Below are 27,689 nucleotides of genomic sequence, written 5' to 3'. Positions count from 1 at the left end.
GGGGAGGGGGCAGAAAGGGACAAGTGAAGCCTCGGGGGAAGAGGCGGAGCAGGGGTAGGGCCTTGGGGTGGCGCAGGGGGGCAGGGCCCCTTCTGAGCATGGGCCCGGTTCCACAGCACCATTGGTACTGTTGTAACCCCGGTACTGGAGAGGGCAGATCAGTGAATATGGCCCATCCAGCCGTTGGTATCTCTCTCTCTCTGTGAAATCCTAGTTCCACTGAAATCAATGGCAAAAATCCCTCTCTATCAATCTATCCTGTGCCCATCACCATAGTATCTCCGTACTGTAGTTGTTCTGTGAGTAAAAGACATCTGTTTTCAGGACTGTCAATCCAGCCCTTTCCACTGGCACAACATTCATTAACCATGTTCTGCACAGTACAGCTTTGAAGATCTCCCTCCACCTCTCAGCAAAGTTTTAATTGAAGTTCCTGTAGAGGGGTCATTCAGATACTATAGTGGTGAGGCCCATATTAGCAGATAGATAGATAGACGTCTCATATTGCCAAGACTTATGGACTGGGGGATCCAATGGATACAGTGTACTTGGACTTTCAGAACGCCTTTGACAATGTCCTTCGCCAAAGGTTCTTAAGCAACTAAGCAGTCATGGGACAAGAAGGAAGGTCCTCTCATTGATCAATAACTGGTTAAAAGATAGGAAACAAAAGGTAGGAATAAATGATCAGTTTTCAGAATGGAGAGAGGTAAATAGTGTGACCTGTGCGGTTCAACATATTCATAAATGATCTGGAAATAGGGGTGAACAGTGAGGTGGCAAAGTTTGTGGATGATACAAAATTACTCAAGATAGTTAAGTCCAAGCTGACTGCAAAGAGCTACAAAGGGATCTCACTAAACTGGGTGGCTGGGTGACAAAATGGCAGATGAAATTCAGAGTTGATAAATGCAAAGTAATGCACACTGGAAAAAAGTAATCCCAACTATACATATAAAATTAGGGGCAAATTAGCTATTACCACTTAAGAAAGAGCTATTGGAGTCCTTATGGATAGTTCTCTGAAAACATCCACTCAATGTGCAGCGGCAGTCAAAAAAGCGAACAGAATGTTAGGAACCATTAGGAAAATGATAGACAATAAAACAGAAAATATCATAATGCCAGTATATAAATCCAGAGTACGCCCACATCTTGCATACTATGTGCAGTTCTGGACACCCCATCTCAAAAAAGATAGATTAGAATTGGAAAAGGTGCAGATAAGATCAATGAAAATGATTAGGAGCATGAAATGGAGCAGCTTCCATATGAGGGGAGATTAAAAAGACAGGGGCTGTTGAGTTTAGAAAAGAGATGACTGGGGGTGGGGGGGATATAGTGGAGGTCTCTGCAATCACGCCTGGGGTGGAGAAAGTGAATAGGGACGTGTTATTTATCCCTTCACATAACACAAAAACTATGACTCACCTGATGAAATTAACAGGCAGCAGGTTTAAAACAAACTTAAGGAATTACTTCTTCACACAAGGCACAGTCAGCCTGTGGAATTTTTGTCAGGAGATGTGAAGGCCAAAAGTATAACAGGGATCAAAAAAGAATTAAGAGAAGTTCCAGGAGGATTTGTCCATCAATGGCTATTAGCCAAGATGGTCTGAAATGCAACCCTATGCTGTGGGTGTCCCTAAACCTCTGACTGCCAGAAGCTGGGACTGGATGTCAGGGGATGGATCACTTGAAATTGCCCTGTTCTGTTCATTCCCTCTGAAGCACCTGGCATTGGCCACTGTCGGAAGACAGGATACTGGGCTAGAGGGACTATTGGTCTGATCCAATATATCTGTTCTTATATAAGACTTTATTTCTGAAGCTATAGAGCATACTACAAGGATTTATAAATAGTGAAAACTAAACTACCATTGGCAAAATGAGGAGTCCATTTCATGCTATAGCATCCTTGGTTGTTTTTATTCTCTGTTCACTGACTTGCTAACTGGCAAAATTCAGCCATTTGCAGTGGGTGTCTGTGCCAACAGGGCGAATTACGAGCTTTGAGTGTGTGCTTATTAGCTTAATATAAAGAGTTACATGAAATGATAGAATTAAACTACACAAGTTAAATAAATTATCAAGGATCCACTCTGTAATGCATGCCTTGTATAAATGAGATTAGTTTTCTTGTTCTCTTGGAATCTGATCCAACTCCCATTGGAGTCAGTGGAAAGACTCCCATTAATTACTAATCAGCGATAGTGGGATCAGGCCCTTACATGCTTCAGTCACTCAGGGTGGGTCTGTTGTGGTTTCTGTACACAAAGGGCAAGAGGTGCTTTTTCAGCCTAGGTGACATGTATTTCAGATTAAGGAAAACAACAAAGGAAGAACAAATGTAGAGTCCATGATAGTGTGCGTCTCACACTCTTGAATCCTCCTGCTGCTAGCAGGCAGACTTCTTACCTTTAAAGGTACAGGCCTGAGCAAAAACCCATAGCTAATTACCGCAGAGTGTCTTTGGGGTCAGGGTTATTTAGCTAGTTCCTCCTCACACTTCGTACGAAGTAAGTGTTGGATGCAGATTCGAACCCGGGGCCAGGACTGAGTGCCATGGGTTTGTATTGTACATCATCCAAAGAAATTGCCTTTTTAAATTTCAATTAGAAAGAACATTAGGTCAATCAGATAAAGCCACATTGTGAGAATTTCCTCTTTATGGCGCTCGCCTCTCCAATTATCTATAATGAACTTCCTAACAGAGCCGCAAACCTTTTTATATGCAAACGAGTCTTTTATTGGGATTGCTGCAACCACCGCTTGTTAATGAACTCGAAACGAGTGTTATCAGAAAGGTTACGGTGCTTGTGGGGAGCGGTTGGCGGCGGGGGGCAGGTGGGTGGGTGGGACAGGGATAAAGGGAAACAAGAAAATCCAGTCTTTGGGGCTTGGAGTGACTCCCAGGTAATATCTTCCCCGCTCAACCTCCCACCTGGTTCTTAGGCCTTTATATTTGATGTATGTCAAGAGAATCCCCTGCCCCAGTGACAGATAGGGTTTGCCCACCTTTCTACCCCAAGGATTTGCTGTGTAAATGTGTCCCCACTTGCGGCCCTGTAGCTGGAGGCAGAAGACGTTTCTGGGCGGTGCAGGAGCAGGGGGGCGATTTTGGGTTGTGTTCTATGGGAAGCTTCGCCACAGGTGACCCTGGCTGGAGTGCCTAGCCCCTACTGAGGCAAGGAGAAGGGCTTTCAGTTGCCTTTGGAAGCAGGCCCCCTGTACAATGAAAGCCAAGCAACATAGCGAGCAATCAAATTGGAAGTGATGCAGCGCGCGTCTGGGGCCTGGTTCCATTACAGAGTTTAAACTCAGACACCATGTTCACTGATGAGATCGCTGAGTGGGCACCTGCTTTCGAGCAAACCTGGGGCCTGCTGTGGGAACTTGCGTTGAGACCATGAGAAATGTAAAAGGCCGAATGATTCTCACCAGAAACGTGGTGGCCCTCATGGATTCTGATGGCTTTTCCATTTGAGATTTTGGATTTGTAACTGTAGTGAACCCCACGCAGATCCAAATGAACAGATATCTTCATCCCCAAGTCTCTGCAAAACTGAGTCAAGACTGGGGCCCGCTCACTCTGGGAGCCTCCCCGTTTTTATTCTACTTGCCCCTACAACTGTCTGCCTTCCAGTTGATCTCTATAACGCTGGGCTGGACTCTGCCTCACTCCCACTGAGTCGCAGTTTAACCCTTGGGCCAGGCCTGAGGTGAGCTGCTACCTGCTTTGGAGGCTCCGGTGATGGTGGCATGGAGCCGTAATACTGAGAAAATCCTCCTCCAGTTGGCAAAGGCAACAGTATAGCCCCTTAGTGATGCCAGAGTGGCCTCTTGTTCAAGGCTGGGCTGGATGCATTCCTATCAGGGATGCCTAGGGGAAGTTGTCCCAGCCCAGCCACGGTGCTAAGTGCATTCAAGCCCGTATGGAACTTGGCTGTGGCACGGCCTCGTTGAAGGCAGAGCGGCTGTTCTCGCATCGAGAATCCATTACTCTTAACAATGCCATTGCTTTCCCTGGATGGATTCACCCTTGTATCCCCAGGGGCAACTCCGCAAAGGTGGGAGGGGGTTTGCCTGAAGGGAGGGCAGTTTCTGCCAGGGGCAGGCAACTTCAGAACCGGGCTGTGGCTCACTAGGAGCTCGTCTGAGGGAGGCCGCTCCCCCGGTGGTCACGTCCAGCCTCTCCTCGGCTGTGCTGGCCGTCTTGGGGGTCCCTGGCAGACATGCATCACTTCATCTCTTGGCAGCAGCTTTTCTGGGGCTCTCAGTAACATAGTGTAGATGTAGGTGCATACAGGTGGCAATGCCAGGACGGATCAATGGACTATGTGGTCCAGTGTCCCTACTCAGACAGTGGCCAATTGCAGATGCTTCAGGGTCAGGGGTGAACCCCCCCACCCCACTTTAACGCATCTAACTTATCCCATGTGGTGGGTGTGGCTGGGATATCTTCCTGACCCCAGTAGCAAATCAGCTTACACTCTGCAGTGTGATAATTGATGCCCCTTGTCATTCTATTCCTAGCTGATATAAGTGCAGATGTTACACGTCAAATCCATTTCTCCATCTTCCTTAGATATTTGCCTCCGTAAAATACTCCCAGCACCTGCAGAAACAAGTTCCCAGACTCTCTCAAGCCATAAATCCCACTCTCAAGCCTTCCAGTGTCCTCCCCACTCCTACATCAGTCATTCTCCTCAACCTCCCCCTCCCACGTCCCCTACATGCAACCTACACAATAGCCTAGGGACATAAATGGTTCATCCGCATTTGCCCGTATAGATTGTAACCGGCTAAGGAGTATTCGTGGGTGCTTTTTGTGTGAACAAGCAAGACAAAGTGAAACGGCTTGCACGGTGTGCTTGATGTAGCAGACTCTGCCCTACGGTGCTGTGATCCTGGCAGAGGGCAGGCGGTGTGAAGGACTGGGGGCAGTGCAGTGAGAGATCCCTGATGATAATCTCTCAGGCCTTGTCTGCATACACAAGTTGTTAACTAAAAGTGTGAAGTTAAACAGATGTAGATAACTGGTCTAAACCTGAGGTTTAAAACTCTGCATGGGTGTTAAACCTGACTTATTTTGGCTTAGCTGGCGATGCTAAGGTTTAAACTCAAGTAAAGTGCCCACATGCAGAGTTGTGCTGGGTTAGCTACATCAGTTTAATTGCACACCGTTACTTCCTTGTGTGTGTAGAGCAGGTCTTGTGCTCACAGAGCCCCTTTGATCCAAACTGCCTTCCCAATGTCCCCAAAGGCTCTCCGAGGCTTATATTCCTTCCCCCTCTGAAAGGCAGGGGCAGCCCATCTGTTGGGGGCTGCTCTACTTGACTAGCTCAGGACAGAGCCTCCTAGATGGGCCTGAGCCATCAGATTCCCTTCCAGAGCTGATCTTTCCCAAAGTTTCAGGATATTTGGATCCAGGCTTTTGATTCGTCCATTATTCTTCCCGCCCCTTGTGGTAGGTGAAGCCTGAACCCCCGATCTCAACACCCTCAAAATTTAAGGCACTTACATTTTGCGGCATGATCCCGTGTCTAGCTGGAACCAACTTTTCTACTGAGTGTTCGTTGGCTGTTGAGGGTGGCGGGTGCTTTGTGCCTTCACCCAGACTCTTCCTCTTTCAGTGCCTTGGCGGTGGAGCAGTGCTGAGTCCCAGCAGAGAGGGAATCTTTATAGAAGCTTCCCACGAGTTGATTAAGGCTCAGGCACCAAGGAGTTCCATAGGGAGCTTCTTCCAGTCCTCACAGGCCAAGCCTGCAGTGTGTGTGGGGGGCGGGGTGAGGGGGTATTGGGAGGGGTGCTCTATCTAGAACACAGGGGGACTGGGGCATGGAACTCCGACTAACTGGCTTGGCATGTTTTCTCCTCTCCCCCCAGGACTGTCCTCAGTTGCTCCAGGCAGACAAGATCCTGGTGCCCGTGGAAGTGATCAAGCCAATCACCCTGAAAGCCAAGAACCTGCCACAGCCGCAGTCGGGGCAGCGGGGCTATGAGTGTATCCTGAATATCCAGGGCAACGAGCAGCGGGTCCCCGCCCTGAGGTTTAACAGCTCCAGCGTGCAGTGCCAGAACACCTCGGTGAGGGAGTCCCGCGGGCGGGCCCTTTGCAGGGTGGGGGTGGGGTGAGGGGAAAGAGCCCCGCAGCATTGGTCTGGTGGGAACCCCGAAGGAAGGTGACCAATTCCTAGTTTCCATCCTGGGTATACTGCAGGGAACAAGCTGCCCCCAGATCAGCCCCACACGTACCGCTGCAGATGGGCCCCTCTCCGACACCACAGCGCGCACCTCACCCTCATTCCCAGGAGTGGGAGCCACGCTTCACAGCCCCCTTGGCCTTGCTGGAGATCGTGGGAACATGAGGGAAGTGCTGGGAGGAAGCTGCTCAGGCTGCCTCGCACAACTGCTGTTGCACTTTGACCCCCCTGCCAGTCCAGTGCTGGGCTCCCCGCACAGCCCTCCCCGACTCAGTCCAGTCATTCGGACCTTAGCCGAAGACTTAAGAGACCTGGGTTCCGTTCTCTGTTCTGCCAGAGGCTTCCTGTGTGGCCCAGGGCAAGTCACTTAGGCCCAGATTCCCAGAGGTAGTTAGGCTCCTATCTCCCATTGATTTCAGTGGCCCCTGACTACCTTTGTGAAGCCCACCCTCTCTGCTTCAGTTCTCCCTCTGTAACAGGGGGCTAATAGCACTTCCCTGCTCCGCTGCGGGGTGTGAGGCGGAATCCATGAAAGGTTGTGAGATGCTTGGAGATCTATTGATGAAAAGTGCGACATCAAAGCTAGGTTTTACTATGATATCCGCTGCTTTTAGAGTCCTGGGGCATCACACAGAGCTAATTCCAGTACTTCAATCCCGTCCTTCTACTCCCCTTGGCATTACAGTACTGGGTGCTGCACACTACTCTACCAATGCACTTCAATCCTGATTTGCAGCACCCCTTGCTGTGGCAGTGCTGGGTGCCGTCCACTGCTCTGTCGGGTCTCTTCAACTCTCATGCATCTGCCCCTGTGGTTCCAGTCCTAACCTACCATGTCTCCCAGCCCCTCCCATTTCACCGCAATGCCAAGTTATTACCCTAGTGTTATAATCCAGAGCACTTCTGCAGTATCTTCTATCCAATTATCTCAAAGAGCTTTATAGACATTAGTTAATTGAGCCTCACAACCCCCTATCAGGGAGGGATCATCATCTCCAGTTTGCAAATGGGGAAACTGAGACACAGACAGTTGACAGGCCTTGCTCAAGGTCACCCAGCAGGTGAACGGCAGTGCCAAGACTTGAACTCAGTCCTAACTCCTCGACCCCTACTCCTCACTAGTCATGAGCATCCTGGCATGCTCAGTTTGTCCTGCAGGAGAATCCAAATAGATGAAACAGTTGTTCAGAAGGGCCATAACTTGAAATCCAAAGCAACAGCTGTAAAGGGAGCATATTTCGCACAGTAATGGAAAGAATCAAGATTAACACAGTCAGTACCATTGTGATGGGGCCAAATGAGAACCCAGATAGACAAAGAACAGGGAGCGTTAAAGGGCCCAGAGCGAGAAGTGGTGTGGAATGGTTAGAATCACAACTTCACCCTGCCAGTGACTCACTGTGTGAGTCTGCGCAAGTCACTTTGCCTAAATTTCCTTCCTTTTTGTGACCCAGAATTACTAACTCTGCCCTGCCTTACAGGGTGAATGTGAGGATCATGGGAGGAAAACCTGTCTTAAGAGCCAAAAGTGGTTTCTTACTGGAGCTGGTTTTCCAGCAGTGTGTGTGAGTGTGGAAGGGGTCTTTCAAGGCAGGAGGTTGCCCAGGCAGGGTGATTTCATGTATAGATTTTGCTGTATTATCATTATTATTGTTATTTGAAATTTATTACTCAAAGGCCTAATTACAGGCATCAGCCACTTCACCCCAGCTCCAGTGCTCAAACGTAGGCAGAGCCTGTTAATATCCCACACTACGTATTCTGTTGCATTAAACAGCATGTTGAAGATTATAGGCTGTTAACTGCATTTTATGATCAGTTACAAATGAGCATTTCCCCATCAAAGCCCCTATTTGTCCCCCTGCTTCCATTACTGGGGAGCGCTTGAGTTCAGGATTTCGCAGAAATTAGTGGTTTGAAAAATGAAGAGCCCATTAAACACCTTCCATTTCCTTTCATGTGAGTGAAAGCCGGAAGTTAAGAGGAGTATTATAGGGATCTGTTAAGGTCTTTATAGCTGGCCATAAAGCTGTAGTGGGGAGAGAAAGCAGCCAGCCAGTCTACGCCGCCGTGAATTCCCAGGGACACTATTAGATTGTTCAGTATCAGTCTGGATATAGATACAGTGAATCCGGTGCTGGATTGGCAGCCCCGGAGATGAAAGTCAGGATTTTCACATGTGCCCAGTGACTTAGAGTATCTCCATTTTGTGGGGGGGGCAGCTTGAGATACCTTGCATGGGGAGCAGCAGGGCAAGCTTCCCCCACATGCCCCCCTCAGTGTGTCTACAGCGACCCCTCTCCAGGTGAAAATGACATTCCATCGGCATGGCCCTTTCAGGCCTTGGCTTCCTTGCCGGGAGTGCCACGAGGGTGCCCCTGGGTGTCCCTTTGTGCTGATGGGTTTCCTTACATAGCTATCAGCCCCTGGGAACTGAGCTCTTCAGGACAGGGAGTGGATCTGCCTGTGCTGGTGCTGCTAGATTCTCCATTCCAGCCAAGCTGATCTCAACACAGGACCAAAAGAGGTGGTTTTAGTCCACCCTTGTGCCTCCCAGATTCTCTTGCCTTCTGGGAACCAGCATGGTCCCAGGCACAAGCTAGAGCAGGCCCAGGGATTGATCTAACCTGCACCCTGCTACAACAGTCCCTCTACAGGTGGGGTCAGCAGTCCAGAACAGCCAGGGTGCGGCATGCTTTAGCCAAACCCCTTATTTCCCCCAACAAGCCCTGTCCTTACCCAGCCCCACTAACTCTTCAACACAGAAAAAGAAATGCTAGGCCCAATTTCTGATCTCAGTTATGTTGGTGTAAATTGGGAGTAACTCTCTTGAAGTCATGGGAGCTGCTTAGGATTTACACTGGAGTAGCTGAGATCAGAAATGGGCCCTAACTCTGCTGGCCTTGTGGAGTTACTCTGGATTTACACTGGGGTAGCTGAGATCAGAATCAGGCCCTCTCATTTTAAAAAGAGAAGTTTTTCTAAATAGTTCCAACTTCAATGAAGAAATGTCCTGAGGCCACTGGGAGGGGATCAGCCTCTCTGAGTGGCTGTCAGTGATGCTATACACACCTCTGGCACTGGAATGCCGAGTCCAGCTCTGCCTTGTTTCTGGCCTTCATGGCAATATTTCATTTAATAACTGCAATAAGTCACACCAAGCAATGCATTTCAGGGCAATTATTGCTCTTGTCAGGTGGTTTGAGCGTCTCAGCTTGGGCCTCGCGCTCCATCACATCACCCAAGGCATGCAATTATCACCCAGACAGAGCCCACCTGCCATTACATATTGCACTTCTTATTCTGTGTGCTGCAGCCAGGCTGGCCCAAGAGTGAGGGGATGAAAGGAAAGCAAGGTGTGTTTAGGAGGAGTGTTGAAAAAAAAACTTATCAGGAAGAATTGCCGTAACGGTGAGATCTGTTAGCGTGCAGAACAGTCTCCCCTGTGGGAAGCAGTGGGAGCCCCGCCGCTTGCAGTCATCTGAAGCTAGACTGGCCAAAGCTCTCAGCAAGCATCATGCACAGGCAGCTGGGTGAGAGATGGACAGTGGACCAGAAAGGTCTTTGCCATCACTAACTCCTAAGATCTATGTACACACGCCCACTCTGTTTGATCTTCCGCCCCTGGCTGGCCCCAGCACTCACAAGCCTCATGGACTGGTCCTTGTCAGTTAGTTCCCTACCAGTGCTCCATCTTATTCCTAGTCGTACCCCTGCACACGTGAGCCTCAGCGCTGTGTGCTTGAAACCTCTATGTAGTGCCGCACTGGGTGAAGATGAGCTGCCTTGATGGGAACTTATTGCATTTGAGTTTAATGAGCTCAGGAGTGTTTGACTGGGTGGCACAGAGAGAGAGAAAATGGGAGACATTGTGATCCTGTTTGTAGGAGACATTAGAACTGCTCTCGTATGTGTAAATCAAAGATGGGCATGGTTGGGCACTCACACATATAATCATTCAGAATTAATAATTATTATTTGTGTGTATTAAAGTAGCACCTAGACGGCCCAGCCAAGATCAGGACCCTACTGTGCTAGATGCTAGGATCTACATAGACCAGACAGACCAAGGTGGGAGAACAGAAGGTTACTATCCCTGATTTATGGGTGGGGAACTGAGGCAGAGACAGGCTAAATGACTTGCTCAAGGTCACACAGGTAGTCTGTGGCAGAGCCACACACAGGTTTCTTGAATCTCAGCCCAGAGCCTTTGTCACAAGACCACCCTCCCTCTTTCTTACCATACTCAGGGGACACAAGAGCAAGTACTAAAATCGCAATACAGCGAAGCCTCCCTGGGGATGTTTCCTGCTCCCTGTGGAGGCCAAGCCTTGGGTGGAGAGGTGATGAAACGCTTTGGCCTCATGGCATCGGTGTGCTGGTGTGAGGCTGGTCACAACTGGAATTTGTCCTGTGATCTTGACCTTTGATCTTTCTCCGTGCAAGCTGGGTGTTTGGTTCCCATAACTGCACGTGCCTGGCTCTATGGAAATATGCAGTCTCATAGGTCTGCTAGACTGATGTTGGGTTTTTAATTAAGGGTACTTGTAATAAAATCCCCACAGAATCTGTCGAGGTTTCATAGCTCCAGGCTCAGTCTAGGTTTACACAGGAATGTGTAAAGCCGTCTCAGAAAACAGATGTTAAATCAAGACGGGTGACATATGGACCCTGTTAAAGATCCATTTGTGCCCCGTTCCCCACCATATACACACTTCCCCACGTTGCATCTCATGAAAAAGTCATAATGCCACTATATAAATCCATGATATGCCCACACCTTGATTACTGCATGGAGGAGTTCTGCTCACCCCATCTCAAAAAAAGATGTATTAGACCTGGAAAAGACAAAGAAGGGCAACAAAAATGATGAGGGGGATGGAACAGCTTCCATGAGAGGAGAGAGTAAAAAGATGGGGACTGTTCAGTTTAGAAAAGAGACGATGAAGGCGGGTTAGAGGTTAGAGGTTCTTAAAATCACGCCTGGGGTGGAGAAAATGAACAAGGAAGTGTTATTTACCCCTTCACATAACACCAGAACCAGGAGTCATTCAATGAAATTAATAGGCAGCAGGTTTAAAACAAACAAAAGGAAGGACTTCTTCACTCAACGCACAATCAACCTGCATTGCCGGGGATGTTGTGAAGGCTAAAAGTATAAGTGGGTTCAAAGAAGAATGAGAGAAGTTCATGGAGGATGGGTCCATCAATGACTATTAGACAAGATGGGCAGGGATGCAACCCCATGCTCTGGGTGTTCCTAAACCTCTGACTGCCAGAAGCTGGGACTGAATGGCAGGGCTGGATCACTTGATAAATTGCTCTGTTCTGTTCATTCCCTCTGAAGCACCTGGCACTGGCCACTGTCAGAAGACAGGATACTGGGCTAGATGGACCTTCGGTCTGACCCAGCATGGCTGTTCTTATGTACTGCGTTTGGTGAACTACATAACAACTTTGGTTTGTGGCACACTCTTTCCTAGCTGCAAATGCTGGAGTGGTTTTTCTGTTTGCATTTCAGCGACAGAGGCAGTGGGGGCTAGTGAATGGTGTCTGGAGGTAGGAAGCAGGAACACCGATTTGTCATCCCATCTCTGCCACTGCTTGTGTGTGTAACCTTGGGCAAGTCTCTTCACTTTGGTTTCCACATCTAGAAAATGAGAGGGGCTTTGTGGATTAAACAGTTAATGTTTGTAAAGGTCTGTTATGTAGCGGTAGACCTGATTTTACTGTTTTACTCCCGGCCTCTCTCTAGACACAGCAATAATCAGAGAGTTTAACCATCCCTGCATCAAACAGCCATTCTGCTTAGAGTGCCTTGTGGCTTAAGGATTTAAGCTAGGTAGAGGGACTGTGGCCAGAAGCTGTTTGGTATATGTCACAGAGGTGCTCTCTATCTGTGTATGTGTAAATAGTAGATAAAGAGCCAGTAGATGGTACTCAAGAATATATATGCAAAAAGAAAAGGAGTACTTGTGGCACCTTAGAGACTAACAAATTTATTTGAGCATATGCTCAAATAAATTTGTTAGTCTCTAAGGTGCCACAAGTACTCCTTTTCTTTTTGCGAATACAGACTAACACAGCTACTACTCTGAAAAGAATATATATATGGTTTCTGGAGTTTGTAGGACCAATCAAACTTCTTATGCTCTGCAAATGGCTTCCTCTGGCAGCCCTTCATCAGCTCGTGAGCATTGAGCTACATTTGTGAAAGGGCAGCCTCTCTTTTGCAGGTGCAATTTGAGCCTCTACAATTTGTGCTTGTCATTCTGCACCCACATTCGACCTGTGGTTGTGACTCCAGTTGTTAGAGGCGGAAGGGCTGAGATTTGCATCCACTCTTAATTTTGGCAGCCCACAGCTACTGTTATCGATCTTACAGGGGCAAATTGTCCCTGGCAAATGGAAGGTTGACAGACTCAGGGAGCTGTGAGCAAACTCCAGAGCCTTCCACTGAGAATGCACCACGTATACCAATCCAGTGTCTGCCAGCTGAACTGCACCATCAGGCTCATGCCAAATTGGGCTCAAGGGGGACATTAGTGGTGCCCGGGCCTACTGCTGAACCTCTGTGCGCAAAGAAAGAGGTGGTCACTGAGATAGTCAGAGTCAAACCCTCATCAATGAGAGGCAGCGCTTGGAATGCACCTGGAAATGAACTGGAGGGCAGTGCAGCCTCTGGTGCGGGGTTGTAACACGTTCCCTGAGGGCAGGCAGTAGCACTGTGCACCTGCTGCACTCTCCAAGTGCCCATGAAGAGGGCATGGCCGTGATAGTGTCTGGAGGTGAGAGAGGTGTGGAAAACGGCTCGGAACACCGTGCTAACTCCGATTCTGTCAGGCACTTACCTGCAGATAATACAACCCCTTTGTATTGGCCCACCGGATTGCTTCCAACAAATGTCTGGGCCTACAAGGGGCCTTCTTCAGGTGTTCTCCATCTAGCAGAGGACGGTCTCCATGGGCTCCATGTGTGCAGCAGCATGCATGAATGTCAATGGGAGTCACCTGTGCATAGCAAGGGAAGGACTGACCCTGTGTAATACCCTGGGGAAAGCTGCACTAAAGAGTATACAGACACAAACCCTGATGCTCTGAGTTTTCCTAACCACAGGAATCTTTCCTCTCCACCACAGATCCCAGAGACTGAAAGGCCCTTCTCTCTACCCTCCAACATACTCGATGCATGTTCTTAGGGCCAATGGAAAGACTCCCAGTGACTCCAGTGAGCTTTGGACTGGGGCCTCAATGAGCTTGTGACTCCTAGTCAAACCAGTAAAGCAGGACTGAGAGTGTTGTGGTTTTTGTTTTGCTCTATTAATTGCTTTGTCCCAAAAGGTATGTACCCCCTTGAGAACAGACTTCAAACACAGGACAGTGACAGTAAGATTAGCAATCTTGGGCTCAGATCCTCAACTGTTGCAGACTGGCAGAGTCAAAGGAGTGTTGCCAAGAGAGATCTGTGAATCCCATTGTTTATTCCTTCTGAGCAGATTCCAGTTGCAGATCAACTCTGCTGAGTTAACAAATTAAAAATGCCGTCCAACCCTGCCCCCACTGCAACTTCCAGCACTGCAGACAGCCCAAGATCTAAAAAGCCAGCTGGCTTCCTGCTGCTGGCACTGACATCCTCAGTGGATGGAAGGCTCCAGGTGAGACAGGATGGGATCCATCTGGTTGTTCCCTACTGTCCTGGTTCTGCAGGGCTAACTCCCAGCACGCACAGGGAGATGATCTGTTGAGGCAGAAGGTGCATGTTGTTCGTCACTCATGTGACTATACCTGTGTTTAAAAGTGCCCCCTGGTGCTATATGGCCCAGGAAGGCTTCTGATCATTCACAGTGACCGGCCCTGACAGAGGTGTGTGTTTCACAATGGAGCGGCGGCAGCTGACGAAGCTCCAGCTGGCATCTCATTGGCGTGAGGGAGCAGCAGAGGACAGTTCTGCCCCCCTAGAACCATCCTATGCAGTGAACAATACACTTTCAGCCTTCGCGGCTTGAGGCATAAGCCTCCCCTCCCTCTGACTGGCTTCATTAGTCTGGTGCGAGTCCTTTTCTGTCATCAGGCAATTGTGTCTGCAAAGGCAGCCTCAGACAGAGCAGCAGGCTCAGGGTTTAGTCCGAACAAATTGACACATTTCACTGTCTCGTAAAGATGAAGGCTCCTTTTGGAAGCTGGCTGGGCACCTCCCCGCGCAGCGATGTGGACAGAAGGCATTGATTCAAGCAGGGGCAAATCATTGACCTCTCTGTGCCTCAGTGTTCCCTGTAAAATGGGGACGTTAGCAGCTACCTGTCCAACAGGGTGTTGCCAGCTTTAATTAACTGGTGCTTGTAAAGTGCTTTGAGATCTGCAGATGCTACAGAAGTGCAGAGAATCCACTCCTCAGTTTCCCTGTCCAGCAGTCCTGTCACTCAGGCTGTTCTGACCTTGCTGTGGTGAAAGGGTGCGCTGTGGAAAATCAGTGTTTGGAGGAGAGGCTGTTTTGCGTTATCCCACCGTTTATTCCAAGTGACACGGAGAAGTGTCATAAAAATGCTAGTACGGCGCAGATTGGCGGGTGCAGCTATACAGTAAAGGGCACTGCTACCCTGGGAGCGCTCTTTACCTCCATGGTAACCATACAGCTCTTACCCATAAATACTTTGCAACTAAATCGTAATCACAGGTTCCTGCAGATTACAGGCTAATTGCGTTCAGCTTGCTCAGAAAGAAATTACCATGTAACTAGCACTAACTCTGCTGTAATGGGCAGAAATCATCAGACCTTTTACACGACCGTTACGCGACCGTTAGTAGTCTGGGTGAACCCATCTGCGAAAGGTTCAGAGCCCTGCTTCCGCACAGGCTTTTGGTCTGGAAGTCAGGCTGGGAATCTCCTGCGAGGGGGTGGTCTTGTGGGGTCTCCACACCTTTCCCGTGCTTTGGACTGGGCCAGAAATACCCTGGGCCAAATCCTGGGGCCTGACTAACTTTGTGTTCAGTCTGTACCTAGACAAACTCGATTGACGTCAAGTGGGAGTTTGGCCCAAGTGTGGACTGAGCAAAACTTTGGAATAAGCGCCCCAGGATCCGTCTCCATGGAAACCACCGTGCTTTGTGGGTTGTCAGCAGTTCTGCTTCCTGTCTTGCAGGAAGTGCAAGAAGCAGCATAAAATAACGGTTGAGGGAAGAAAGGAGCAAATGTGACTCAAACCTCAGGAAAGGTTCCCAACTGCGTTTGGGTTGAAGGTTCAGATCCGCTCTTAATCCCTTTTCTCATCCCTGAAAGTAGCTTGTCCTCCTCTTAAGAGTAGGCTTTGGAACCATCATAGTCATGGAAGCTGCTGCTCAGCCCAGTTTGACCATCAGGTTCTGCTTCACAGGCCTCCCTCAAAAGCAGTAAAAGTTCCTTGCAACGCCTGGCCAAGAGCGTGATAACCCGCTACCGGCCAGTAAGGGAAGGCACAGCACCAGGCTAGTCCTTAACGGTGGGAGCAACAAAGTAGTGCAGCATGGACCCAAAGGGGGAGGCCCAGGGACCAGCACTACAGAGATTCAAGAACAGCCACAAGTAATCACTGGGAGTTAGGCACCTAGATACGTGAGGATCTGGGCTACATGCCTTGGGCTGTAATCGTAGTTCTCAGCAGCTAATTAGAAGTGGATCCATGTGACAGGATCTCTAGAGTCATCAGTGCCCTGACACACCTCTGCCTAAGAAAACCTACTCAGGCCTGGGCACCACAAAATTTAGCCCTTCAGTGCCTAGAAGAGCTAGGAAGGGACAGTAACCAATCAGGAGCCAGCAGGCCAGTTAAGAAGGCTTGCCTGCTTTTTCCCAGGGGAGTGCTGGGCAGAGCTGGGTCAGGAGCAGAGCTCCGTACTCCTATCTCAGAGCCCTGGGTAGGATCAGGGCTTCATTTAAGCCCTGTGACCAAGCCATTACTTTAGGTTTGTTTACAAGTTTCAAGGCACCCCCAGACAAAGTTTAAGTTTAACTTTAATTAACAAGGAAAGAACTGACACCATGCTCTCTACACAGATTGCCTTGCTCCAGGTGGGCTGCCGCAGTCTGGTGATGGGAGAGGATCTCCATGGGGAAGCATAGGGTGCCATGCACTGTGGCCTTGGTGTCTCGGTCACTAGTGGTTTTCCTTCTGAATAAACAGGACAGCAATCACACAGCATGTGGTCAAGGGGCACTGAGGTGTGGTCTTTTAAATGAGATAGGAAATCATATTCTCACCCCTTGTGTCCATTAAAAATCCTATGAGCCTTATCTCAAGAGTAGGGATGTTAGCCTTGGTGGCCTAGCGGAATTCCAGTCCTGGTAACCATAGTCTGCTTAAAATCCCGCTTCCAGTGTCAGCTCAGTACAGCATTCTTCACATGCTATCGTGATCTGCTGTGTAGTGTTGCTCTGCACTATTAAATGGCTGCCACCTTCCACCCCAGAGGTAGCTGCATTTTGCACCCAGCTTGTAAAATATTTTCTGTCTCTTTGAGGTGGAAGATGCCATGCAAACGTAAGATGCCAGTGATGTGGCCCAGCAGGCAGTTCTGTAAAATACAGTAAAACGAGTGCTTGGTTGTTAGGCTGGTCTTTCTGATCTGCCTATAACTGTCTGAATCTGTTCTAATGATTGTGATGCTGTAAGGGAATAAGTCTTCTCTAGCTGATATATGGTTAATTTTTGTGGGATTATGCTGATTTCAGCACCAAACCCCATGCAGATGCACCTCAGAGATACACCCAATGCCGTAGAGATACACCCAACACCTCAGAGATATACCCAATACCTCAGAGATACATCCAATAACTGGACGGGACACCCCAAAGATATATGCAACAACAAGAAAGCACACCAAACCTCAGAGATGCACTCAATAGCAAATACACCCAACAGCTATAAGGTACACCTCAGAGATAAATCCAACACCTATAAAGCACACCTCAGAGATACATGCAAAATCAGAAAGCCACACCTAAGATATCCACCTAACTCCTAGGGCGCTCCCATAACTGCTAGCACCTGAGGGACATCAGACATTGAGAGAGAGAGAGAAGTTCCCTGCACTGAGAATGGCCGTTCACCATCCCTCTGAGAGCTAAGCAGTGGGAGTCCCTGCAGTCAGTGGTGTGTGGAGAGGGAAAGTGAAGGTGCCATTTCCAGTGTCTGGGGCTTGTGGTGGGGGCTGCCCCCGCGTTGGGCCTGATGTTGTTTTGTTTTTTCTCTCCTGTTTTTAGTATTCATATGAAGGGATGGAGATTAACAGCCTGCCGGTGGAGCTGACAGTCGTGTGGAATGGGTTTTTCAACATTGACAACCCAGCTAGGAACAAAGGTAAAGAATTATTTCAACTTGTCCTTGGAAGCGGTAACCTTAGCAACAGACCACATCACTCCACACACTTAACAAAGCAGCCACCGTTTATCAGCACAATCTACCTCATGGTTGTTCTGTGCACTCCGCAAATTACTAATTTCTGTGCTCTGTTTTTTCTCGGAGCACCTGAGAAGTGGGACTCCCCTCCCCCCTCTCCCTCCCACGCTCTCCACCTTCTGTTTCCTCTTCCCCTCTCCCTGTCTCCTCTTGTGTCCCTCCCTATTCCCCCCCCCTTCTTCTCTCCCCTTCACCTCCCTTTCAATAAGGCTCTTCAAGTTAATGCACCCACAGCTCGTCTCTGGACTTGGTTCAGATGCAATGTGGTAATGAACAGGGAGGGAGGGGGCAGCGTGCCAGTGAGGAAAGGTTGAATGAAGTGAAGTGATAATGGAAAAGGACTGAGACCCACTCCTGGCCAGAGAGCCTGGCTCCAGTTAATTGCAGCAGATGGCCAGGGGCTGATCTGACTCTCGCTGGGGAGCTATCACCCATTCAGCCACATCCCAGAGACAAGCATATTAGTCCAGAGTTTCACTGCAGCTGGATTTTCCATTTCTTCCCCAGCCTCTCCTTCCCTCCTGCCCCTGGCCCTCAGTTACCCAGTGGCCCTGGGCTCCCTCTCTTCTCAGATCCTCTCTCGCCTTCCATCGCTTCCCTTAGAGGTTTTCCTTTCCCCCTCCCATCCCCTTTCCTGTCCCCCTGCTTCTCCCCTCACTCACTTCTCCTCTGTCCTACTTCTTCCCTCCTCCTCAGCTCTGCATCTTCCCACTTTACTTTCCTTACGTCATCCTGAGGCCCTCCCTCTGGCTGGGGGGTTTTGGACGTGGTTCTCTCCAGAACCTGCCATGCTGCTCTGTGGGAGTGGGGATTGGAGAGCGACAGGAGGACAACACACCCTCTCCCCCACAGGATGCACCCCTGTTCCCTCTTCTTCTCCCTGCACCCACTTCCATGATCTCTGTCCCTTCGCTGGATCCCCTGTGCAGCTGTTTTCCTGCCTGCACATTGTCAGGGATGCGGTGGCTGATAGTTAGTGACAGGTGACAACTTCTTCTAAATTGCTCATCGGCTTGTTCAGACAATGTGCCATGGCCCTCCTCTCCGCTGGCAGCTTGGTGGCCGAGCACATCAGCACTGCTCTCAGGAGGCTCCAAGCAGACCGAGCAGCCTCTTCCCATGCAGCCACAGGGCTGCCTGGCTTGCTCTGCGAGAGTCAGGTTCAATGCACAAGGGAGGAAATAGCAAAGGATCTGGGTGCTCCACTAATCATTGAGAGTCCCTGGTGAGTGACGACCTCTGTACATCCCTAGGAGAAGGACAGGGGCAGGGCAAGCTTCCCTCAGCCTGCTCCCTTCTCTGTACCTCAGTACTTCCTCTCTAGGGATGAGAAGGGAGTCCGTTGTCCACTCTGTCCAGGGCCTCTCTGATGACGCTGCTAGGAGGGAAGGCCATCTGTGATGTCCACAGCTGTTTACTATCCCTTGAACTGAGACCTCTAGCCTAGTGGCCCCAGAGCAGCTGTCAGATAGTCACCATTGTTGGTCACCACCGACCTAGACAGGGTTTGAATCCTCAGACTAGAGACAAAAGGCCCCGAAGCCTATTACTGATCCCCTAAGCCACCCTGTCCCTTCTCTTGACTTGCTGTCTTTTGAAAGTCAGTGGCATGGAGTGTAATGGGCATGAATGGCTATTGACTGTGTGGGGGGCATCAAAGGGGTTTTCCGTCACTGGCACACGAATGGCTGAGTTAACAGTGTAATTTTCAGCGGGAAAAGCCCAGCCCTTCTCATCAGCTGTTCTTAAAGCACTTCCCCTACCACAAGCTTGCTGTGAGCCTGGGACCGTGCTGCCGTCTGCAGAGAGCAGAAGGGCTTGCCACAGACTGTCCTATATGGAGACTACAAGCTCCGAGTGACAAGGACCTGCGTAAGCCATGCTCAGCATGCGCTAGGTGCTGTACAAATCATACCACCCTGTGAGGATGCTCTCTGCTCAGCGTCACTGGATTATCTGGTTTCCATGAGACGCGACTCAACACATTTAGCATAGCCCATAGGCTCATTGGGTGAAGTCTAACAGACAGACAGACAGACTGACTGTGACTCCGAGAACGGGAGCCCATCCCACCCCAGGGGGCCCACGACAAACTCCATTAGGCCAGTGCACTCAGTAATGCAATGTGGTTGTTAAACACTGGCCTTTCCTCTCTGGAGATGGGAGTCCAGATTTTGGCTGAAGTCACCAATGACCATGGGGTTTGATTGGCCCAGCCAAGTCCCAGATGGGCACAGACAGAGCCAGTGCCTAGATTATGCTGAGATCTGAGGCCCGTCACCAAACCACCCTACTACTCCATTCCATGGGCAGTCTCTGCTGAGAATGGACCGTGGTCTGGGGTTAGTGAGGGATTCTTGCAGATCGTGTTGGAGATGCCTTTTGGGTTTGACACGAAACCATTTTTAATTCCCCCCCCAGCCTCTGAATTGCCAGTGAACCAAAAAATCAGTTCTCTGTGTAGCTTTAGTTATCAAGGCTAGTTAGTTGCAATATGGAAAATGCTTTCACGTCCTCATAATATCATATTATTATACCAAAAATCAAAGATGAGTTTTAATCCTTGGCATTTGTATTAGAGAGGAACCAAAGTTAGTCCCTCAACTCCTACATTTCCTGAGGTGGAGGAAGGAGGGGGAATGCTCATTTTCAATTCTGGATTCAAACCAATGCCCAGAAATTCTGCATCTGTTGTTATTAATTATCATTATTTATTTATTTGTACTATAATAGCACCTAGAGACCCCAACGAAGATCCCCATTGCCTATGCATACACATGGAGACAGCCCCTGCCCCCAAAGGGGCACAATCCAAATAGACAAGACAGATAAAAAGTGGGATAGAAGCTGGATTATTATCCCCATTTTACAGATGGAGAATTAAGGCTGAGACAGACTAAGTGACTTGCCAAAGGTCCACAGGGCGTTGGTGGCAGAGGTGGGAACTGAGCCTATGTCTCCTGATTCCCCAGCCAGTGCCTTGACCATTAGAGCATTCTTCCTCCTGGCTCTGATGCACCTAAATTTTGTGAGATTCCTGCTCTTTGCCCAACCTAGGACTAGCAACTGAGCTTCCATTCTCTGTTCCCCTTGGGAGACTCTCCCCCCCATCTAATATGGTATTGGATTTAGCATACAGAATAACTTCTATTTAGCCTATGTTTCCCTATGTTCATTTCCCATCCACTGCTCCTAGTTATGCCTCTCAGCCCTCCGTCCAGACTCCCCCTCCCTCCGTGGTGTGTACACCCCTCAGGATCTCTCCTTTGCTGTCCCTACAGTGCACCTGTACAAGTGTGGGGCCATGCGGGACAGCTGCGGCCTGTGCCTGAAGGCCGACCCAGACTTCGAGTGCGGCTGGTGCGAGGGACAGAACCAGTGCACGCTGAAGCACCATTGCCCCGTCCAGGAGAACCAGTGGCTGGAACTGTCCGGGACCAAGGGCAAATGCACCAATCCCCGGATCACCGACGTAAGTTGTTCTCCGCACGCTCCTGGGCTCGTTAGTGTCAGGTCACCAGCTTGAAGAGCCCATCTCTCTTGTGCTGGTTGATTTCTCTGCTTTGTCTCTGGCTCAGCATTGGAACTGCGCCAGGGCTAAGCTCTGTCAGTTCAAGCAGAGTCCCCACTACCTTTCGCGATGGGAGGTCAGACTCGACATGTCTCAAGGAGGAGCCCCTGGTGCCTTCCATGACAGCAGCCCAGCCGGGATGACACAGTCCCCCCTGCCCCGGAACTGGCTGCTGAATCCCTGCTCTGATCCCGGGCATCCTGCCAACTCCACAGTCTCCGGAGCACTTTGTGGGTGTGAAGTGAAGTGAGAGTGCGGGCTGCCACTAATGCTTCTTGACACCAGCCGCACAAAGCAGACAGAGCCACTGCCTAGCTTATGCTAAGATCTGAGGCCCAGCTGGTGTAAACCGGCAGGACTCCATTGACTTCAACAGAATAACACCCATTTACACCACCTGATTGTTTATGGGTGGGAAGCCCCGTCAGAGGCACCATGGCCCTGGAGAACACGGGCCTTCCAGCATTCAGGCCTTCACGTGAGTGGGATAATTACAGAATTGTGTAGCTTAAGGCCAGATGGATGGAATCTCCATGGCTGGAGATTTTTAAGAGCAGGTTAGACAAACACCTGCCAGGGATGATCTCGATAATACTTCGTCCTGCCATGAATGCAGGGGACTGGATTAGAAGACTTCTCGAGGTCCCTCCCAGTCCTACGATTCTATGTTTCTATGACCACCAGCTCATCCAGCCTGACCTCCTGTATGCCACAGGCCACCGCCACCACCCAGCACTCGCACACGAAACCCAACAACCAAAATGAGACTGAAGTGTCACGGCCCACAAGAGACTAGACTGTTCTCTGCCATAGGCAGTGCATAGGAAGGACTGAGGAAAAACCAGTGCTCAAGAAATGTTTAAGTGAGATATACCCAGAGAATCCTGGCAAGTGACCCACACTCACATGTTGTAGGGGAAGGGGAAAGATCCCCAAGCTCACTGCCAATCTGCTCTGGGGGAAAATTCCTTCATGACCCCACATGTGGTGACCCTGAGCATGTGAGCAAAAACCAGCCCAGCCAAACAAGAGAGTATGCTTGGTGCCACCTCAGAGCCCTGGCGCACCCCATCCCATCTCCAGCTGCCACCATCCCTGATACTTCAGAGGAATGAGATGGGAAAAAAAACCTCCCAGAGTACACAGGTCTGGGCAGAACAAGAGAACTCGGAGGTGTGTCAGTCACTGGCAAAGGGAGAACAAGGCTGCTGTCAGGAGGAATGCCTCCTCAGTGAAACGTGGGGTGCTTTTCTGTGAGGTTTCCTACCATCTGCATTGTTCAAGGAGAAAGAGGTGAAGGGAGAAAGTAAGTGAGAGGGGCAGTAGGAGAGATGGGAGGAGAGAGAAGAAAACTAGAGAGGGCAATGCGGGGGGAGACAAAGTGGGGTAGGAGAGAGGAAAACGAGATCTCTGTCTCGTGTGGTTTTGGTTATTATCTCTTGGGAGGTGCTCAGATACCATGGTGATGAGAGCCATCATAGTCACCAGGTAGTTAAGACAGTTCTCAACACTAATGATGGGGGCCATATAATTCCCTAGGTAGATAGAGAGATTCCTCTCCTCCCTGCTGGTGCTAGGGATGTAAGATCTGGAGTAACTCATCCAGAAGTGCATAGGGAGGTGTTATGACTAGAGAGATGGAGACGTCTGAGTGGGAGAGAGACAAATGAGAAACAGCACCGTTGGGAGTCAGGACCTGATAAAAGAACACGACTGCCCCACTGAGAATCCAGTGCACAGGCGCCGACTCCCTGGGGGCTCCGGGGCTCAAGCCCCCACGGGAAAAAAATAGCAGGTGCTCAGCACACTCCCATCACGGCTGTTCCACTGGGCCCCGCCAATCAGCTGTTCGGTGGCTGGTGGAGAGCGACGGACGGGCAGGGAGCCTCGGTGGAGGGGCAGAACGAGGGGCGGGAGAGGTAGAACGAGGGCGGGGCATTGGCAGAAGGGGCGGAGCAAAGGGCGGGAGAGGCAGAGCGGGGGCGGGGCACCCACCAGAAAAAACAAAAGCACCTGTGACCCCATGGTATGCTTGGTGCTCGGTGCCTGCCCAGCTGTTTGCAGCAATACAGGGGTTAAAAATGAACCCTGGTGTGGTGCTGCTGCCCCTTCTACCTCAGACGTGGCTGCATGGCGGTGGGAGGTGAACTGATCCTTGAATATAGAGTCCCATATCATCTGCTAGGTGGCACAGAACACAAGCAGGGGGTATTCCCAGAGGTCTACCAAACTGTCCACTGGGGAAGGGCTTGGCTCTTCTTCCTAGGTAACTGAGCCCCTAAATCTGCAGCTATTGGGAGATCCGTGGAGACCCGTCCATCAAGGAGAAGACCCTCCCCCTCCCCCAGACTAGTCACTGTCTCCAGCTCCAAAGAACACTTACATGAGCATTCTTCTTGGGCTTTGGGGATGGTATGCAGGCAGCAGTTTCTTCAGGGTCGAGGGAGGACGAAGGACAGCCCCCGGAGGACAAAGGTTCTACGCCTGGGTCAAAGCAGGACGAAGTAGGCAATCTGGCCTGTTGGGATGAAAAAGGACTGGGGTGAGCCAGTCCGCACCATGGCTAATGCGTTATTTTGCAAATAAAAAAAGGTAGGGTTTGCCAGCGGGTGTCTTTTCTCAGGGTCCAGGGATCTCAGCTTGTGATAGGCAAATCTCCAAAGGCTCTGCCCGTTCTGTTCAGAATCCAAAGGTACAGACTCCGTAGCCAAAGTCTGTCTGAATGTGTGGTCTAGGGCTGGAAGTCTCCTGAGAACAAAGCCTGGTGGTAATCCTGATCCTTTATAGTTCCACTGGGGTCCTAACTTCCGTGAGCGGAGCCTCTCTCTGTGTTCAGCACATCCTCGTCCGTCCCAAACAAACAGCCCAGCCTTCTCCAAAGCACCCCTGTGATTCTGGGTGTTTGCATTTCCAGGTACCTGATTTTTCAGAGGTCCTGGCACCCACAGCTCTTATTGTCTTCAGCCAGCTCAGAGCACCAGGCCAATGTATCTCAAGCTGGGCACCCAGAGTTAGTGGCTACTTCTGAAAACTTTCACGCAGAGCACTTGAAACTTAAAGGGTGGGGGGAGAGTTGAAAACTAGTTCCAAAGTTATTTTTTCCAGATCCCGCCAAGGGTCCAGAACTTTCTCATAGATCCAGAGACTTTAAGGCTGGACGGGACTATTACGATCCTCTACTCTGACTTACTGCATAACACAGACCAGAGAACTCCATCCCACAGTCCTGCCATCAAGCCCATATCTTGCGGTTGACAGGTCCGAGAATCAACCCCCTTTTTTTGCGCCCGGCTTCCTCCCTAGGCCTATTGTGCTTGTGCAACAGGTGGCAAAGCATCCGTGCTCCATCCTTCAGATGCAGCAGGGAGGCGTATTGCTGTTTCTGATGGCATTTCCTCCAGGCCACGACAGCCCCACAGTTCCTCCAGATCATCGCTCTATTCGCTCATGAAATATTCTGATTGTCTGGCATGCTCATAAGTAGCTCTTGGAAAGTCTTTTTCTTAGCCATTAGCATGGAAGTAATCTCAAGTGGCTGGATATATATTGCAGCTAATGGTATGTCTGGAGCAGTTGGTGAGAGCATTCTCGTTCTGGCAGGGAGCCAAGAAAATATCCACGAGGAGTAGAGTGGATGAAAATTAAAAATACACACACACAACAACACAAAAGCTCCCTGGTTATTTACTGGCTCCTGCATTTATATTGCCAGTCAATGAAATTAGAGGACTATAAAATTGCTCTTTAAGAATGACAAGTGGGAGCTGTAGCATTAGGCTGTCGTTAGCAGCAGGTGTAAATTGTGACACGGGGGGTCTCCTGGCTGGATGTATTTATGGCAGTGCCCAGGGGTTTTGGCAGTTTTCATTCACCTTCCCTGTGCTCCCCAGACTGAAACTGATAATCCTTGTTCCATTTGTTTGACCCTAGGATGGAAACGTGTGGCCAGTTCTTCTCTCTTTTCTTTGAATCTAGACTCAAGCAATAGCACGCTCTCCTGTGTGTGTGTGGGGGGGGGGGGTCTGCAGGCTAGAACACTGCCCCACAGGGAGCTGAGTGAATACCTGGGCAGCATGTTTTAGGGCCTGATCCAAAGCCCACTGAAGTCATTGGGAATCTTTCTATCAATTTCAATGGGTTTTGGATCAAGCCTTTTGTTGGGGTAGCCTCTGAGACCTTGTCCACTCAGGAGTTTGTTGGGGTGGCTTCTCAGATCTTCTCCACTCAGTTTTCTCCGAGACCTTATCCACTCGGTTCCCAAGAGCTCAGCTCGACTCTGAACTCGTCACTGAGGTTTCTTTACTGCCATACAATCAAACTACACTTGAGTTGATCAGGCTCAAGTGTACGGCCTGGGTACAGGGCATACCACACATCCAAAGTTACACAGCAGCCCCCTTCCTTTATATAACTTTACACCTCACATTACATTCACTATACATTGCACCCCGTGTTTTGGGATTGGCTAGGTTACTTTGCAGGAACTAATCCGTACAGAGAGTGCTCTGTCCATGCGCTGTCCATGTTCGACTTTACTCTTTACTTCATCTTTACACCCCTGACTTCTCTTGCCCCTTGTTAGCTTGCTCTTAGTAATTCGTTCCCGGGTTGTCTCCCCTCTTCTCTTAGCTCGCTCAGGCTTTCTGTCTTTTAGCTTCCGTATAGCACAAATGTTCCATTTTCAGCTTGCTGATCTGGTAGCCTCCTTAATCTGGTCTTCTAAGAAATGAGGCCCCCCCCGTTTAATTACTCATGGCGAGCCAGGCCTACATCTTTAAGTGGCCAAAGTTGCACAAGTGTGAATGGGGTTTTCTAAAGCTCTGTGTTGGCCTCACCTGGCTTTCACTGCAGTCAGTTGGTAAAACTCCCACTGACATAGTTGGGAGCGGAGTTAGACCAACGCGGAGTGCTTTTGAAAATCCTACTGTTTGATCCCAGAGGGGCCCAACGTGGCAAAGTTTGCACCCAGACCCAACCTCCCCAAGCTTCTGGGGTGCTGGGATCTGAGCTTTTGTTTCCGGCCCATCTCTAGTTTTCATGAGCACAGGAGTGATGTGAGGGATGAGCCCTGGAAGTGCGACTGCGACCCCTGATCTGAGCCAGGCCAGTCAGACTTAGCACCGAGTGCCTTGACGTCGGGAAGGAGTGCTCCTCCTACCGGATGGAGTCCCAGCACCAATCGCTATTTCCAGTGCCTAGAAAAAGGCATAAGAAATGGCCTCCCAAAAGGGGATGATCCCCGGCACTGAAGACAGCCAGGCATGGGGATCAGAGTGGAGTGTGATCTAAGCCAAAGCATTCCTCTGCCTCGATACCGCAGAAGTTCACACCGTTAAGTTCAGTCCCAGAAGAGCGTTCCCTATTTGCAGCAGCGCACAGCACCAATGCTATCTCAGTGCCTACCACACCAGAGGCATTTGCCGCTGCCAGGGACCTTCTCTCGCTGTCAGTACCAGTATCACCAGCATTACAGGAGTCGGTGTTGTCAGTACCGGCGCAGAGGAGTGAACCTTCTGGGTCCTTTCAACATTCAGTACCACACCCTTTGGTACTGTCAAAAGGGAAACCAGCTATGCTTGCCATGGAGCGGACCTCTCCACCATGGCATCGATCTCTGGCACCGGTGGGAACAGCACTCCCGTGGTCACTGGACAGAGACTCATCCTCTTCCAAGTGGGAGATCAGGTCCTACTCCTCCCATCTGAGGAGCTGGTCTCACTACTTCTCCAGGCATTTCCACCCTTCCATGGACCCAAGCATAGGAGTAACACTGAGTGGTTGGTCAGGAGGTCACTGGGGACCTACCCTGGTCCAGTGGCCATTTTGGAACTTGTGGGGGTTTCCCCCAGTTTCCAGGGCATATTCCAGGTGCTCATATTAGGTGAGCTGTAGCTCACGAAAGCTTATGCTCAAATAAATTTGTTAGTCTCTAAGGTGCCACAAGTCCTCCTTTTCTTTTTGCGAATACAGATTAACACGGCTGCTACTCTGAAACTTGGAAAGAAGGGCATCACTGTCCCATCAGGCAGCACCCGGTCTGGACTCCAGTACCAACCCTGGTACTGAACGATTCAGGATATTTGTAAAGCAGCAACCTGGTCACCAGTGCCCATGTTCTCCTCCCATTACGCCATCCCTCAGCATTCCAGAGATGATGCCAGATTTGGTCGAGCTGTACCGTTGAGCTCTGCTGCAGTCTGTGCGCTCATTAACTCCGATCCTTCCGCCTATTCAACTGCTTGGGCCTCACCTAGAGTATTATGCACGTGTGCAATCATGCGAAGAGGAAAAAATGGTTACTGACCTTCTGTAACTGTTGTTCTTCAAGAAGTGCTGCACATGTCCACTCCACAACCCACCCTCCTGCCCCCTCTACATCGGAGCTTTCTGGAAAGAGGGACCTGAAGGGGCTGTGGGGTCAGTTGGACACTTTACACTGGTGCTAGCGGCCTGCGGCAGCAGAGGGCCTTCAAGCCACCTC

At 50.0% G+C, this 27,689-nt stretch overlaps 1 protein-coding gene across 1 annotated transcript in view; it reads left to right on the top strand.

Moving 5' to 3' along the window:
* PLXNA4 (plexin A4) overlaps positions 1 to 27,689 on the top strand; it is a 612,910-nt gene that overhangs the window by 479,031 nt on the left and 106,190 nt on the right. The window contains exons 10-12 of the mRNA XM_074942701.1: positions 5,890 to 6,090; positions 17,442 to 17,538; positions 20,919 to 21,109. Coding sequence (XP_074798802.1) covers positions 5,890 to 6,090; positions 17,442 to 17,538; positions 20,919 to 21,109 — 489 coding nt within the window. The remainder of the gene's footprint in view (positions 1 to 5,889; positions 6,091 to 17,441; positions 17,539 to 20,918; positions 21,110 to 27,689) is intronic.

This window comes from Natator depressus, chromosome 1 (genome assembly GCF_965152275.1).
Source record: "Natator depressus isolate rNatDep1 chromosome 1, rNatDep2.hap1, whole genome shotgun sequence".
Classification (NCBI taxonomy): Eukaryota; Metazoa; Chordata; order Testudines; family Cheloniidae; genus Natator; species Natator depressus.
The sequence above is the reverse complement of the archived record's forward strand: the minus strand, read 5'-3'. Positions and strand labels throughout refer to the sequence as shown.